The sequence below is a fragment of the Ictidomys tridecemlineatus genome, chromosome 3 (assembly GCF_052094955.1).
Source record: "Ictidomys tridecemlineatus isolate mIctTri1 chromosome 3, mIctTri1.hap1, whole genome shotgun sequence".
NCBI lineage: Eukaryota > Metazoa > Chordata > Mammalia > Rodentia > Sciuridae > Ictidomys > Ictidomys tridecemlineatus.
This window is the reverse complement of record NC_135479.1, coordinates 14,898,064-14,915,552: the sequence shown is the minus strand read 5'-3', so window position 1 is coordinate 14,915,552 and position 17,489 is coordinate 14,898,064. Positions and strand designations below refer to the sequence as shown.

Below are 17,489 nucleotides of genomic sequence, written 5' to 3'. Positions count from 1 at the left end.
CATTGCATTAGATATCAGTTTTCTGGTATACAGACAACAGAAAGAGTTGCTTAAGTCAGAGTGTCCAAGGTAAAAAGCCAGGTGAATGGATTAAAATAAATCTAATTCAACCTTCCAGAGTAGAAGGCAAATTCGAGATTGTATGAGACTTGGTAATACAGAATTCATCAGGCTATAAGAAAAACCTTTTCCTATTCCTTAGATCAGAAACTAAGGCATAGTCAAAAGACAGCAAAAGCTCCAATACTCAAGACACTAAATACCAAACTCATTCATTTAAGTCACTATACTAGAATATTGTAACTAATTCATTGTAAATTACACTTGCAAACTGATTTTCATTAATGTCAACGTTAACTTTTATTTATTTTTATTTTGGGGGGGATGTGCTGGGTATTGAACCCAGGGGATGCTCTACCACTAAGCTATTTTCCTCAGCCCCTTTTTATTTTTTACTTTGAGACAGGGTGTCACTAAATTGCTGAGGCTGGCCTTGAACTTGGGATCCATCTGCCTCAGCCTCCGCAAGTCACTGGTATTACAGGTAAGCACCACAACATCTGGCCTAATGTTTACTTTTATTTTTATTTATTTATTTTAAATATTTTTTTTTAGTTGTAGATGGACACAATATCTTTATTTTATTTGTTTATTTTTATGTGATGCCGGGGATTGAACCCAGTGCTTCACGCATTCTGGGCCAAAACCCCGGCTCCCAATGTTTACTTTTAAACAATTTTATAACCATTAATTATTGGAAGAAAATGAGAATCGGACCAGAATGTAATGTTTTTTTCCATTAATCTTTCCTTTACTGTGTAACTAATTTCTACTCTTTGTAATTCACACAAAAAAAGAACTTATCATCTTCTAAATTCTCATTTGTCTGAAATAACACTTTGACAAAGTTCACAAATAATACTATTTCAGAATTTCTTTGAGATGCCTTATGAAAAATTAATAGGTACCACCTAGTAACAAACAAGTTTCAATTTCCAATTATTTAACCTATTTGGGGGTAATGTGAACCAATGCACTCAATCTGATAACCTATTTCTTTTGCTATTAGAACCTAAGAGACTATCTTGATATTCACACATAAAAAATGGGGCTCTACTACTATTATTTTTATAGAAAGCAATTTTTTTTTTGCCCTAAATTAAAATCATCATTGCACAGAAGGCTCACTTAGCACAAATGGCCAAAGAATAATGCCTCAGTCTATTAAACCTCAAAGTTACAAATATACTTTACTTCTGAAATCTACATTTAGGATAGTTGATATTTTTGCCCTGATAGATTTTCTCTAATATTCTTAAGTCTCATAATTTCTACCACACACACAAAAAAATGCCTCAACTAAATGGATCAGTAACTTTTATGTTATTGCTACCTTTATTGGGAACCATCATTTTATTTTTAGAATCTTCAATGGTATAGAATTTTAAATATCTTTTTTTCTTTTAAGAATATGTACTTCAGGGCTGGGGATGTGGCTCAAGTGGTAGCTTGCTTGCCTGGCATGCGTGCGGCCCGGGTTCGATCCCCAGCACCACATACCAACAAAGATGTTGTGTCCGCCGAAAACTAAAAAAATAAATAAATAAATAAATATCAAAAAATTCTCTCTCTCTCTCTCTTTAAAAAAAAAAAAAAAAAAAAGAATATGTACTTCAGGGGCTGGGGATATAGCTCAGTTGGCAGAGTGCTTGGCTTGCATGCACAAGGCCCTGGGTTCAATCCCCAACACCGTAAATAAATAAAGAAAGAAAGAAAGAAAGAAAGTACTTCAATAGGACAAACACTTAGGAAAAAAATTTATCTGCCTTTAAGTAAATACTGTACTGGCTTTCTAACAATCAAGACAGGTCAAGGACAATTGTCAGACTAGACCTCAAATCTTTGGGAAGTAATACACTCAAAAAGGAGCCAAATAAATCTTGCACTGAGAATTGCTAATTTATATATAAACTGATCTAATCATTTAAAGGATAGTGATGTTTATCCTGAAGTGATGGCTAAGTGTCATACCGTACTTACCTCCAAATAGTTCCAAATCTCTTAAGCCCTCAACAATGAACTTTTCCGAGACCCACCGCTAAAGAGGAAAACCCCAAAGAGAATTAGTATTTCTTCCAAGCCAGAACAAATTAACTATCAGCCTTTAGAAAGACAAACAAAACCACAACTACAAAAAAAACAACAACAGCAACAACAACAACCAGAATCATGCCGTATAGTTAGGATACATTTCTATAGAAGTTTTGAAAGAATCTTGAAATCAGCTAAAAACAATAGACTAATTCCTTTCTCAATTCCTCTTTACCTAATATTAGGTAAAAGGTCAACTAATCCTAAAATCTGAGAGATGATAAATATATATTACTACTAATGAAATACGCCTTTGTCTTTCCTATATGTAAAAACTACATTTTCTTCCATCTTATTCATTCTATAGCTATCTATTCACAGATGACTTGAATCATTAATGCCAATCTGAAAAGTGTTACTGGAATCAAAATATAGAAAACAAAAATGAAACAATAGCTCTTCACAAGCCTCCATTAGTTTGCAAAGGAAACACAGTAAGTTGCATATTCTTTTATCCACTGGGGTTTCTGAAGACATCCAAGCTTACATTGTCTACCATTTTCCCAAGGACCAAACTAGCAGGATCACTCTATGGTTTGCTTTACTGGCCCACTTCAAGTGAGCATTAGATTTCCATTATACTGATCAGTGGTTTCACTTGGTTAAAATGGAGAAGTAGTTCGTATTTAAAAGCAATAGAATTAAAGATTGTATTTCACTTAAAGACTAGTGTTAAAGTTTGGCATGGAAGCATTCTTTCCGCTGAGCAGAGTTTAGGCTAAGGAGAGAGATACTTTTTCTTCTTAATTAACACCAATGTTTAGTCTTTACAAAAATAAATTATTCTTATATACATAAACATAAAAGAAAAAGAGCTAGACTTGGTGGTACACCTCTATAATACCAGTGACTCTGGGAGCTGAGGCAGGATCACAAGTTTGAGGTCAGCCTCAGTAATTTACTAAGACCCTGTCTCAAAGTAAAAAATAAAAAGGGTTTGGGGAATGTAGAGTACCCCTGGGTTCAATTCCCATTACTGGAAAAAAAAAAGATATAACTAACATTCTGAAATAAGTTAGATAATATGGACTGTGAAACTATAAAATTATTCTTTGTCCTTCTCTAAATCATTTTTCCAATTTAAAAAATAACACCATAAATAAATTTAATATAAATAGAACTTATATGCACTATACCACAAAATATAATTTGTTTTAATAAAAAGTAAAATCATGTCTCATACCATTTAAACACTGTTAAATTTTTTAGATAATTACTACTGTATTCAGAAGTTAAGTACTTAATAATAAACAAAAGAGGATACTCTTGAGGAATTATGAGAGCTTATAAAGACTTAAATTCAATATTTGTTCTTGAACCTATTTTAGTCTAGAAAGTTTTAAGGTATAGTAAGTTTTTCATGTGGACTTTTAAAGTCTTCAGTTAATAATAATGATTATACTTATAAAAAAGTGTCCCAGTAATTGCAATTTGATACTTATTTATTTTTTTGAGATGGAGTCTATCTATGTGTTGTCCAGGTTGAAATCAAGAGTTCAAAAAAGTCCTCCTGCCTCAGCATCCCAAGTAGCTGGGATTATTATGAATCACCTCACCTGGCTATAATTTGATACTAATTTTAAAAACACATTAACCCATTTAAAAAAAAAACAGGAAAAGATAGATCGTTAACAGTATCTACATTGAAAAATAGTATCTACTTTAAGTCGTTTAGCTTATAAGTGATATTTATTCATAAATATGACACTATCTTCCTTCTTTTTTTGGTACCAGGGATTAAACTCAGGGAACTCAACCACTAAGCCACATCCCCAGCCCTATTTTGTATTTTATTTAGAGACAGGGTCTCACTGAGTTGCTTAGTTCTTGGATTTGCCAAGGCTGGCTTTGAACTCACTATCCTCCTGCCTCAACCTCCTGAGCTGCTGGGATTATAGGTGTGTGCCACCGCATCCAGCTCACACTTTCTTATTTTTTTCCCATTAGTCAGGCTGGCAGTACATACTGTGTCTCTTGCCTGCAAGTTCTTCTCTCAGGAGTAAAGATTGCAACATCTACCTTACTTCCTACATTCCTCACTTCTGCATGATTCTGAGCATCACACAAAAAACCCACCTATGATATCTGCCAAAACACTTTATTTTTTAAACAAGAAAACTAGTAAAGTCAGAAAAATGGAAACACTCACCCTAATTCTCTCTGGTTTACTTACAAGAAAAGACATGAGTTCTTAATATGTAGATCTATTTTCAAAAACTTAAACCTAAAAGGAAAACAGAAATAGGTTGAGTTAGTCAAATATCCTTTCATAGAAATATCTTTTGAGGGGCTGGGATTGTGGCTCAGCGGTAAAGCACTCACTTAGCATGTGCAAGGCCCTGGGTTTGATCTTCAACATGACATAAAAAATAAAATAAAGATAAAAAAAAAAAAAGAAATATCTTTTGATTAACAAAAACTTACACTAGATCTATAAGTTGCTAGCTTCTAAGTATTTGTTTAGAGAAATTTTGAGTGACAATAAACTTGGATATACTTTGGTCAAGTACATCTTAAAACTCTAAAATTTCTTTCTTTCTTTTCTTCTTCTTTTTTTTAATACTGAGGACTGAACACAGAGGTACTTTACCGATGAGTTACATTCCCAATCCTTTTTATTTTTTATTTTGAGATAGGGTTTTGCTCAGTTGCTGAGGCTGGCCTAGAACTTGCAATCCTCTGCCTCAGACTCCCAAATCACTGGGATTATAGTTCTCCGCCATCATGCCTGGCTGAAATTCTGCAGTTGCTATGAGAAAAGAGAAGCCAGTTATTATTTGGTTTTCTCTAATTTTAAAATTTCTCTTGACCCAATCTCCCACTTACCTGTTTCCAGAAGGAATTACCTTCAATTCTTTTGGCTATTTATTTTCTTTTTATCAACACCTTAAATAATGTCTATATGACTATGACTTATCCATCTTAGACATTAACCTACTAACTTCTTATCATGGTAGATGAAAACTAAGTTCTATTCACCTTCCTCAACCCTACTTACTGCCCTCAATTTCCCAACATCGTTCTAATATAATTTTTTATTAAATTAATGATTCATAGTCAAAAGTTTCCAAGAAGTTTTCCTCTTTCTTGAATGTATCTTCTCTCCACTATCCCATCTTATTTGATCTGTCAGTCATAGTTTAAAAAATTTATATCCAGAATGGCTAAAAACATAATGCACCACGACCAAGTAGGGTTTATCTCAGGAAAGAAAGACTGATTTAACATTCAAAATGAATAAATGAACCAGGCACAGCGGTTATGCCTGTTAATTCCAGTGGCTCAGGAGGCTGAGACAGGTCAGCCTCAGTAACTTAGTGAAAACCTGTCTCAAAATTTAAAAAAGGGCTGGGGATGTAGCTCAGTGGTAGAACACCTCTGGACTTGATCCCCAAAACAACAATAATAAAAAAAAACTCCAAGAATTAATATATAAAAAAGTGTTTTTTTTAGTTGCTGATAAAGAAAGAATAATTTTAAGGAATCAAAAAAATAATCAGCCAGTGCAGTAACGCATACCTATAATCCCAGTAATTTGGGGGGCTGAGGCAGAAGAATTGCAAGTTCAAGACCAGCCTGGGCAACTTAGTGAGCCCCTGTCTTAAAATAATTAAATTAAATTAAATCTTAAAAGGTCGGGGATGTTGGCCTGGGGTTATGGCTCAGTGGTAGAGCGCTTGCCTAGCACTGTAAGGCCCTGGGTTTGATTCTCAGCACCGCATATAAATAAATAAAATAAAGGTCTATTGACAACTAAAAAAATAAAATAAAATAAAATGCGGGAGGTGGGGATGTAGTTCAGTGGTAGAATGCCCTGAGTTCAAGCCCCAGTACTGCCAAAATAAATAAATAAAATAGTAATTTAATTTTACCTTAACTAAGTAAATGAGAAAAAAATACAATCATCTCAACAGATGAAGAAAAAGCATCTGACAAAATTCAACAACAATTCACAATTTAAAAAAATTTCATTTCAAGCCTGGCATCATGGTACATTCCTCTCATTCCAGCTACTTGGGAGGCTAAGGCAGAAGGACCATAAGTTCAAGAGACCTTCTCTCAAAATAAGATAAAGAAAGAGCTGGGGGTGCAGCTCAGTGGTAAAACACTTGCCTACCATGTGTGAGGCCCTGGGTACAAGGCCCAATACTGTAAATAAATAAATAGATAGATAGATAGATAGCAGGATCAATCCACTTGACCTTGAATGGCAAGGTTAACACAATGGAACGATAGTGAAGAATACCACTTGGCTCTTTAGTGAACAATGCTTAAAAAATTATAATAATTCATTATTAGCTTTCAAGTTTTAGAATGGAATGACAAAGCATGATGCTTAATTATAGTTATAGAACAGAATTGAAATGTCTTTGAGTTTGATAATATGAAGGGAAAGGTTTGGTTGACAGAGATGTGAGATAAAAGGGGAAGAGAGTAAGAGGAATGACTAGCGAAGCTAACATACTTCTTTCCAAGGAGACCACTGCTTTTATTAGCTCATTGTACCATTATCTTTAAAACTGCATGCATGTGTTTTCTTTGATACAGTTAATAAAAACATATTTATATATACACTTGAGATGACTGAGAGAAACTCTACCTAAGGACTAAAAGTATACATTACATAAATGTTAAAGGACTTTCCTAGTTCATTTTTACAAATAAACTTTGTCTAACATTAAAATCATTATGCTGAGCCAGGCATGATGTGCACAACTATAATCCCATCATCAGATGGCAAATTCAAGGCCATCCTGAGCAATTTAGAGACACTGTCTCAAAATTTTAAAACTGGTGGGGGATGTAACTCAGTAAAAGAGCACTCCTGGGATCAATCTCTAGTGCAAACACATGCACGCGCACACATGTTAGTTAACACCATAAAACATGAGCAAAGCAATATTCCTAGTGAACAGATACAGAAATAGCTTCCTTTCTTTAGCAATATTACTACTGGACAGACACAGAAACAGTTCTGTTTATTCTGCAGTGCTGGAGATTGAATACAAGGCCTCACACATGCTAGGCAAGCACTTTACCATTAAGCTATACCCATCCCAGAAATAACTTCATTACTTAAAAGCAGATTTAAATGATATTTAAAGATTCTACTGGTATTCAAGGCTATGAATATCCTGAAGAAAAGTGAAAAGGAGGCCTGTCTTGACCAGCATGACTAAATCCTATACACTTTCCACAAACTGTCTCTAAGTATTAGCACTAGAATAATGTGATATTTACGTTAATAGCACTAACAGAAAGAATAACTATTATGGATAAGCTTGTACACTTAGACTGGGTGTGGCACCTCTAGCTAATCTTAAAGACACGGAGTGTATGCTGAGGGAAGGGACTCAAAGGATAACCACACAGTTTCATCATCCTTAAATGTGTACATCCTCTGACAGGGCCCTGGTGCCTGGCCTTAGCAACTCAAAAAGATATGACACATTCCTGGAAAGTAAGGAGCTTATAAATTAGTGGTAGAAACAAATAGTAGGACAGGGAAATGTATAAGTAGAAATTAGCAATGCGTAACTTCTTATAGAGTTCAGCAAAGAGGAAGAATGCTATCAATTGTAGTGAACCTGGAACGTCAAACAGGACTTCAAAAAAGTGGGAATTCTGCTACACATGCCTGTCATTCCATCTACTAGGAGGCTGAAGCAAGAGGACCCCTAATTCAGGGCCAGCCTGAGGAACTTAGTAAAACTGTTTCAAAAATTTAAAAAAGCTGGGCAGGGGCTGGGGATATGGCTCAAGCAGTAGCGCGCTCGCCTGGCATGCGTGCGGCCCGGGTTCGATCCTCGGCACCACATACAAAGATGTTGTATCCGCCGAAAAAAACTAAAAAATAAATGTTAAAAAAATAAAAAATTTAAAAAATTAAAAAGCTGGGCATGGTGGCACATGCTTGTAATCCCAGTGGCTTGGGAAGTTGAGACAAGAGAATGGTGAGTTCAAAGCCAGCCTCAACAAAATAGAGGCATTAAGCCACTTAGTGAGACTCTGTCTCTAAATAAAATACAAAATACACTGAGGATGTGGCTCAGTGGTCGAGTGCCCCTGAGTTCAATCCCCAATAATAAATAAAATAAAAAGGCCTGGGGATGTAGCTTAGTGATAAAGCACTCCCAGGTTCAATCCCCAGTACTGGAAAGGAAAAGAGAATGAATAAACATGGGAATTCCAAGCCAGAACTAGCATAAGCTCCTGGTTTATTTAATGCTTATGTTGTCCCGTCTACAGGTGTGTGTGTTCCAGTTTCTACAATAGTACCTGCCATATTGCAAACACCTTGCATGTACTCTCCAATTAACGTGAGGGCAGTTACAGAAGCAGAATTCCACATGTATGAGGACAATCTATAGGCCTTCAATGCATGCTGGAGTATGGATTTTATTCAGCAGGCAGTAGGAAGCCACTGTAGGTTTTAAACAGAAAGATGACAAACACACAACAGTGGTATAAAACAGTGTCTCTCAAACTTTATTGTGTATGCAAATCATGTAGGGGTTTTACTAAAATGCAAATTTTGTTTCAGAATGAGGCCTGCCAGTTCTAACCTGCTCCCAGGTGGTAGTAATGCTGATATGTGGATCATCACATTAACTAACATTTGAGAAATCTTGTTTCAAAAAACATTCTAAAGAATGTTCTGCACAAGAATGGGGAAGGGGAGAGGTAAAAATAACTCAGAGAAGCCAGTGTGGTGGTACAACACTTAATCCCAGTGACTCTAGAGGGAGAGGCAGGAAGACTGTAAATTCAAAACCAGCCTGGGCAAACTCAGCAAAACCCTAAGCAACTTAGCGAGACCCTGTCTCAAAAAAAAGGGGGGGGGGGCTGGGAATGTAGCTCAGTGGTAAGCACCCCTGGGTATAATCCCCAGTACCAAAAAAGAGAGAGAAAGAGAGAGATGAGCCAAGTGCAGTGACATGTCAGTAACCCTGGCTATGCAGGAGGGTGAGACAAGAAGGATCACAAAATTGAGGCCAGCCTAGACAACTTAACAAGACCTTGGCTCAAAATATAAACAGGACTGGGGTGTAGCTCAGAGACCTCTGGGTTCACTCCCCAGTATTGCCCCCACCTCCAAAAAAAAGAAAGAAAAGAGAGATGAACAGGGGAGCAGGAAGAATAAAGAAATTATAAAGTAATTTAGAAAGGACACCATCATTTAGCCCATTCCCTACACTTTGGAGAATATGTTTTACAAGATCCTGGATATATGGTTATCTAATCTCTATGTGAAAACTTGCCATGCCAGAGACTTAGCACCTTATCGGGGAGCCCATCCTACCTATAGACAACTGATCATTCCAATTTTTTTTTTTTCTTTTTGAGTATGCACCCAAGTGATTGGGAAAGAAATAGTGTTTCAAAGACAGGAATAGAAAAGTTCAGAGTAGAAGTAGTTTGGGTGTAGGGCTGGGGTTGTGGTTCAGTGGTAGAGTGCTCGCCTAGCATGCATGAGGCACTGGGTTCCAACCTCAGCACCATATAAAAGCAAAATAATATGTCCACCTAAAAACTAAAGATACATAAATAAACATTTTTTTTAAAGTAGTTTGGGTGTAAAGATGAATTCAAGTTCTTATTTTTGAGGGGTGAAAGGGGTACCAGGGATTGAACTCAGGGGCACTCAACAACAGCCACATCCTCAGCCCTATTTTGTATTTTACTTAGACACAGGGATTCACCGAGTTGCTTAGTGCCTTGCTAAATTGCTGAACTGGCTTTGAACTCAAGATCCTCCTGCCTCAGCCTCCTGAGCCACTGGGATTACAGGCGTGTACCACTGCATCGGGCTGAATTCAAGTTCTTAAATCATACTGAGGCTAAACAGATAGATATATATTACAGGAATAAATAGGTTGCAGTATTCACTTAGAAAAATAGGACGGATGATTGAAAGGTTAGAGATGACTACATGGACTTACGGGGTCAGCAGCTGAAGCTGTGAGAGTGACTGAAATTCACCAAAGGAGAAAATAGTCAGAGAAAAGCAGAAGGATGGGAAACAAGAATTGAGAAGGAACACTTTTAGGGTAAGGCCCTTGAAAAGAAAGAAATGAAGCCCAAAGGAAATGCTTGAGATAATCCTACTTCCCCTATGGGACCACCTCCTGTCCCCAATCTGGCTAACTTTGTCCTGTCCCTCTGTACTCACTTCAGGTATCCTGTGCTATAGGAAGTAGCAAACATTTATAGCAAACTTACTATAGTACCAGGCACTAAATGTTTTGCAGACATCAGCTCACATTAAATATTACCATGCTGCATTTTATAGTTTGGGAAATTAAGGTTCAGGAAAACTTTAGTTCAAAGTCACATAGCCAAATGATAAAGGACTAATGAAATCTGTTCCAAAGCTTGTGATGTTAAAAATCACAGTGAGAGCAAACCCTAAGCTGAAGCTCAAGACTGGGTGTGCAAAGATAAAATGACATCAACTAATTAGCAAAAAGTGGCTGACCAGCTACCAAATGGTTCAGAAAAAAATTTTTTATTTTAGTTGTCAGTGGACCTTTAATTTATTTATTTATGTATTATATGTCATGCTGAGGACTGAACCCAGTGCCTCACAATGCTAGGCAAGCGCCCTACCACAGAGCCATAGTCCCAGCCCCAGAAAGAATTTATTTACTGATTATTTTTTCCCTTATTCTCTATTTTTGTCACTGGTTCTGAAACTTCCTCCATATCTGGGATCACAAAACACTGAATTTGAGCCAGAATACCTCTAGGAAACTGGGTTAAAGAGTGTGCAACAGGCCAGGTGCTGTGGCACATGCCTGTAATCCCAGAGGCTGGGGAGGCTGAGGCAGGGGAAGTTCAAAGCCAACCTCAGAAACCGGGGAGGCACTAATCAACTCAGTGAGACCCTGTCTCTAAATAAAATACAAAATATGGCTGGGGATGTGGCTCAGTGGTTGAGTGCCTTTGAGTTCAATCTTGGTACAAAAAAAGAAAAAAAAAAGTGTGTAACAGATTTGACCAATTCAGCAGAGTAACAAATATGTGAATTAATAAGCTCCTGACATAAAGCAGATATCAAATTTGAATTTCCATCAACTTTCTGGTAAAAGTCTTTGGTGTGTCTAGAAAGTATAATCAGTCCTTGAAGAGAAATGTCTGACCCAGGTGTGGTTGCACACACCTACAATCCAGCTACTGTGGAAGGTGAGGAGGCCAGCCTCCTCAGCAACTTAACAAGACCTTCTCTTAAAATGAAAAAAAAAAACAAGAAGACTTGGGATACAGGTCAATGGCAGAGTGCCCTGGGTACCAAATTCCAAGTATGAAAAAAGAAAAGAATAATAAAAAAAAATGTGTACACATTGGAAAACGGTTCTACTTCAACATACCGCCTTAGGAAGACCAACTCCAACGGCTTTTCCTGTATGTGTGTGTGGGGAGGGTCAAATTAAAATATATATGCTAGGATCTTTGCAAAAGCTGGGCGTACAGGTTAGTTCCCTATTTCCTGAAAACTAAGAACAATTTTATTTAACCTATCCCCTGCCCTCCTGCTCATCCCCCTCACCCCCGGTCCCCACCTCCGACCTCAAAAACTACTGTGGATGTTTAAAATATTCTTTAAAAAAGTAAAAAGAAGCCGGGCACAGTGGGCACGCCTGTAATCCCATTGGTTTGGGAGGCTGAGACGGGAATGCGAGTTCAAATCCAGCCTCAGCAACTTAGCGAGACCCTGTCTCTAAATAAAATACAAAAAAAGGGCTGGGGATGTGGCTTAGTGGTAAAGTGCCCCTGGGTTCAATCCCTGGTACCCCCCCAAACCAAAAGTAACCCAAGTAAAAAACTAAAAGGACAATGATCATCCCGCTTCGTTTTGGCCGATTCAGGGAGCCGCCCGGATCTTGTGTCCTTAATGGGGGTTTGACTCGCTGCTTGTCCTGTCTGGTGTGGGACGGAGCACCAGGATCTGCTGCTACTTTGCAGAACAAAAATGAGCAGGACAAAAATGATATTTGGCCTTATGTTCCCCACCTGGAACCCGTGGTGGAGAGGGTAAATGGGAAGGGAAGGCGGGAGTTCGCTTCTCCTAATCCGCAACTCCGCTCCGGCGTCTCCCGGTCGGGCCCAAGCCTATTCTACTCTCGGGCAGCGGCCCCTCATTTCGGGAACCCAGGACGCGGGTTAAAAGGGGCCGGCGGAAGGCGAGGGAGAGCAGGGATGGCCACTTTGGCCAAGGCCCGCCCCTGAGGAGATGGAATCGGTATCTGGGCGAGAAAGACTGGTCCGGGAAGCGCACCAGGCGGCCCCGCCACCCAGTACCTGGTCCTGGAGTTAGAGCGCAGTCCCGACTCGGTCTCAGCTCCGCCTCCTCAGTTTTGTGGCCGCGCCGCCGCCAGGCCGGTTGTTGGGAGGGAGACACGCAACGTGCCATGCGCAGTCGAGGGACCCGGGGAGGCCGGTCAAGCTCCGCCCCGCCCCCGGCGGGTGGGGAAGCTCCGCCCCGGCCTGGCCCAGCCCTAGTTGAGTAGGCGAGGACTCTCCGCCCCTCCCCGGAAGTAGCGCACCGCCCCTTTACGGAAGCTCCGCCCCGGCGCGCGTTAATGGGAATCACTGCCTCCTTGCCTTGGTTTCCGCTGGTACTGTGATCTCCTAGGAGCTGTAGCTCCGAAGTCTGTTCCTAGGTTCCCTGTTGCCCCTTTCCGCGCAGTGCCTGAGGGTATTCCGTTAGGAGGAGGGTCCGTTTCCCCAAGTGTGTGAAATAAAAGACATACCTGGTTATTTGTGCGACCTACAGGGTCCGAAAAGACCCCGGCCCCCAGGCTTTGCTCCCGCAGAAAGGGAAGTAGGGTTGTTTCTATAATGGAGGGTCAAGGGGACTAGAGAAGGGCAAACCAACTCTGGCTGCTGACTGGCTACTTTGAGGATTCCCCCCACCCTGAAATCATTCTGTCTTTAGGACTTTACGAGGAAAGACACGTCTAACACTTTTCTTCAAAGACATCTCAATTGCCTCACTTTGGCTTCCAGAGGAACTAGGGGAACTGTAAGGAGGAAACTCACTCTTTCTCTATGCTCCAGAGGAAAAAAAAAAGCTCAACTAATGAGAACTACCTCCCACCACCATCACCAACACCCCCTTCTGGGTCTTTCTGTTCCTGAATCCTTCCTCAAACCACAACTCCGAGATATATCTGGTTGGTGGAAAGCTATAATAAGAACCATGCCTGGTGGTATTTGGTACATGCCTGAGGCAAGAGGATCAAAAGGTCAAGGCCAATGTGGACAACTTAGTGTCCTAAAATTCAGTGGTAGAGCGCCCCTGGATTTTCAACCCAGTACCACAAACCAACAAAAACCCTATGACAGCATTTGCCATGATGGGGAAGCTACCCCAAACCAAGGTGTACAGGACTCTAGAAATAAGGCAATCATGTGATAGAACAAGACTGCCTCTTGTGAGGCTAGGTTTTTAGTGACTTGCTCAGTTCACTGAGGGGTGACTTTTAAATAAATTTTAAAATTTGATTAAACCCATTAGGTGAATTTAAAGAGGACAGTTTGGTTTTGGTACCAGGCATTGAGCCCAGGATCACTTAACCACTGAGCCATGTCTCCAGCTCTCCCTCCTTTTTTTAAAATAGACAGGGCCTTGTTAAGTTGCTGAGGGTGGCTTTGAACTCTCAATCCTCCTGCTTCAGCCTCCCAAACCGCTGGGATTATTGGCCTGTACAACCATGCCTGGCTGAGTTCAGTTATTTTTAAAAGATAAAGTTAGAAAAAAAAAAGTATGCAATAAAGATAATATCTGTTTAAAAGTGGTGTAGTAGTAGCCAGGGTGATGGTGCCTGCCTGTAATCCCAGCTACTAGAAGACTAAAATTAGGAGGATGGTTTGAGCCTCTGAGTTAGAGACCAGCCTAATGGTAACATGTCTAGGCCCCCCTCTCAGAAAAAAAAAGTGATACTGTAGCATGGGCACAAAGTTCTCCCATCAGGGGAAAAAAAATTAACTTTCTTCTGAAATTATTCTCAATTCATGTAGATGAGAAGACAGCATTCAACTTGTACAAATACAACGATACACCACATACATGGCACACACATGTTGCTTCAGTGATTTGGGAGGCTGAGGCAGAAGGATTATAAGTTTGAGGCCAACCTTGGCAACTTAGTGAGACCCTGCCTCAAAATAAAAACTAAAACCACATGTGGTGGTATGTGCCTGTAATCCCAGCAGCTCGGGAGGCTGAGGCAGGAGGATCATGAGTTCAAAGTTAGCCTCAGAAACTTATTGAGGTCCTAAGACCCTATCTCTAAATAAAATATTAAAAAGAGCTGGGGATGTGGCTCAATGGTTAAATGCCCCTGAGTTCAATCCCTCATACCAAAATAAATACAAAATAAAAAGGACCAAGGCAGTAGCTCAGTGGTTCAGAGACAGGTGCCTGTGCCCACACATATACAAACACAGATAATATCACACTATCTTCCTTACATAATGAAAAAAAAATTTTTTTTTTGAGATAGGGCCTTGCTAAGTTGCTAAGGCTGACCTCAAATTTGCAATCCTCCTGCCTCAGCATCACTGAATTGTTGGGATCACAGGTATGTGCCACCACATCTAGCTGTAATGAAATCTTTTGCTGACTATCAAACACCAGAAACTGGGAAATACTTTTGGCTGTTGTTTTAGCAGTTTATAATAGAATTCACTCCTGTTGGTATAGCTTTTCTCCCTTTTATATTCTTTCATATCATTCAAAATGAGTGGAAGGGACTGGGATATAGGTCACTGGAAGAGTGGCTGACTGAGTTCAATCCCCAGTGGGATTGGAAAAAAAAAAAAAAGTGGAGGCAGAAGAGTGACAAAAAGAGAACTTGGTGGGGCTGGGGATATAGTTCAGTTGGTAGAGTGCTTGCCTTGTACTCTACCTTGGTTTAAGCCCCAGAACTACAAAAAATAAAACAAAATATATGGGGCTGGAGCTCAGTGATAGAGTGCCCATCTAGCATGTGCGAGGTCCTGGGTTCGACCCTCAGCACTACATAAAAATAAATAAATAAATAAATGTATAAAAACAAACAAACAAAAGAAAACTTGGGAGCTGGGGTTGTGGATCAGAGGTAGAGTGCCCGCCTAGCATCCATGAGGCACTGGGTTTGATCCTCAGCACCAAATAAAATAAAATAAAGACATTGTGTCTACCTATAACTAAAAAATAACTTTAAAAAAAAGAGAACTTGGGAAGTTAATACAGTATTTCACTCCTCTCCACCAAATCCAACAGATCCTTATACAACAATAATATTCACATTGCTAATTTCTATTAGATGGGTAGAACGAGAATATCAATGTTTTTCTTTGGTGTAGGTTCCATGTAAAGAGGTCTACATCTGGGGCTTGACAGTGAGAAGTTTCCTATTAATAGAGAAAGAGAATCACGAAGGATTCCTCTCTTCCCCCCAAAATACCCTATCAATTTTGGCAGATCAATTCAGAGAACTCTGAAAGGATCTCCTTGGTTTCCACTGGGAGAGAGAAAAATAAGTAAAGCTAAACTGAAATCACTTGGAAAAGTCTTAGAGGATACCATTTCTTTAAGATTTGTGGGGTCCCATCTGTAGGTGTTGGAGTTATTAGGAGGTGGGGCCTACTGGAAGTAAAGTTTGGGCATTGGGGAAGTGTCCTTGAATGGAATATTGGGACTCCTGCTCCTCCTTCTGCTTTTCTTTGCTTCCTGGTCACTATGAAGTGAGCAGCTTCACTCCACTGTTCACTCCCTTCCATGTTTTGCCTCACCATAGGCCCAAAGTGAAAAGGATAAGCAAGCATGGACTGAAACCTCTCAAACCATAAGCCAAAATAAATCTTTCCTCCTTTAAGCTGGCTATTTCAGGTGTGTCATAGCTACAGAAAGCTAACACAGAGACTGCAGGAAGGAACACACTAGTACATGGGCTGGGCCCAGAGACACAAGTCCGTAATACCAGTGACTTGGGAAGCTGAGTCAGGAGGATTGCAAGTTTGAGGCCACACTTGGCAACTGTCAAAAGGGCTGGGCATGTAGTGACCTCCAATCCCCAATAACAAAAACTTAAAAATTAAAATTAATAAAGGCTGGGGATATAGCACTGGTAGAATATTTCTGGGTTCAATCCCTAATACCCTCCACAAAACAAACAAAAACAAGAGGGAGCTCTAAGAATATAAAACACTTTAAAAGGGGTAAATGAACAACAAAAGGAATATTCAAGATCAATACTTTTAAAGGAAAAGCATTTCAGTGCTGACTTTCACTGATCAGAAAAAAACTTTCCTATGGGTGTATATTCTTGTAAGAGAACTCTAGAAAAGTCAAGGCTCACTCTTGAGATTTTGTCAATCAGTTTAATATATGTCCATAGGTAGTTCATTATGAATGCTTAAATTACAAAATTAGCTGCCATGGTCCAAATGTGTGGGACTTTAAGAAAGCTTATATTATTAAAAGATAGCTAAGCATATCAACTTTGATTTCTAAAATGTACTTTAAAGGCTTGTAGTACAATGCTAGTTCTAGACTTATATAGCACTAAATTAAATTTGTGTTATTTTTGTCATTTTTAATAACTTAAATTCACAAACTGTTAAAAAATATTACATCTGCATCTCCCAGTTTACACATTTCTGTATTAACCTAGAGAAAACCCATGTGAAAAGTTCCCATGCAGTTACAAAGGCAGCGGTACATGCTGTTTTCACAGCAACTCATTGTTATTGCCCCAGAACAGATCTGCACATAAAGCATCAACAAAAATCCCTCCTCCCACACCCACCAAAACACCCAAACCTTTCCCATCCCCAGCAAAAACTACCTGGTGCCAGCAGTGACTTAAAAAAATGCTTTCTTAGTAGGAAGCATTTATAAAATGCAGAGATCTGAACAAGCCAAATGCTTGTACAGATAGATGGGCCTCTCCCACAAGAGTTTCTTCCTCAAGAGGCAGAAAGGACTCTCAATAGTTTAGGAAGGCTCAGTTTTTTAAGTATTATTTATGTCTGTTTTTGGCTATTTGAAAGGACATACCCAGCCCCAACTGTAGAAGAGATAAAGCAGAGGGAGAAGCAAAGGTACACAGCCATAACACAGCAGAGCTTCTCCATAAACATCCAATAGGTGGCATTAATCAAGAAGAAAAATATTTGTGACTTCACATAGACCAATGATCTGATTGCTGATCTGATCTGGATGTAGCAATTAATTTTGCATGCACTTGGTACTCAAGAAAATAACATAAAACCTTTGAAAATACAGCATTCACATTGTCATTAGCTCATAGTATCAGGTAAGGAGAAAACCATGCTCATGTACTACC

At 39.3% G+C, this 17,489-nt stretch overlaps 1 protein-coding gene across 6 annotated transcripts in view; it reads right to left on the bottom strand.

Moving 5' to 3' along the window:
• Strada (STE20 related adaptor alpha) overlaps nucleotides 1-12,602 on the bottom strand; it is a 35,617-nt gene extending 23,015 nt beyond the window's left edge. Inside the window, exons 1-3 of one of the 6 annotated variants that reach the window (XM_078041892.1) lie at nucleotides 12,454-12,602; nucleotides 4,301-4,375; nucleotides 2,041-2,098 (exon numbers count right to left, since the gene is read on the bottom strand). In XM_078041892.1, coding sequence (XP_077898018.1) covers nucleotides 2,041-2,098; nucleotides 4,301-4,336 — 94 coding nt within the window. In that variant the 5' untranslated portion in view covers nucleotides 4,337-4,375; nucleotides 12,454-12,602. Of the gene's footprint in view, nucleotides 1-2,040; nucleotides 2,099-4,300; nucleotides 4,376-12,453 lie in introns of those variants that run through there. The other 5 variants (XM_005328197.5, XM_021728405.3, XM_013359895.4 and 2 more) reach the window with 5 other exon arrangements.
• Between the last annotated feature and the right edge of the window lie 4,887 nt (nucleotides 12,603-17,489).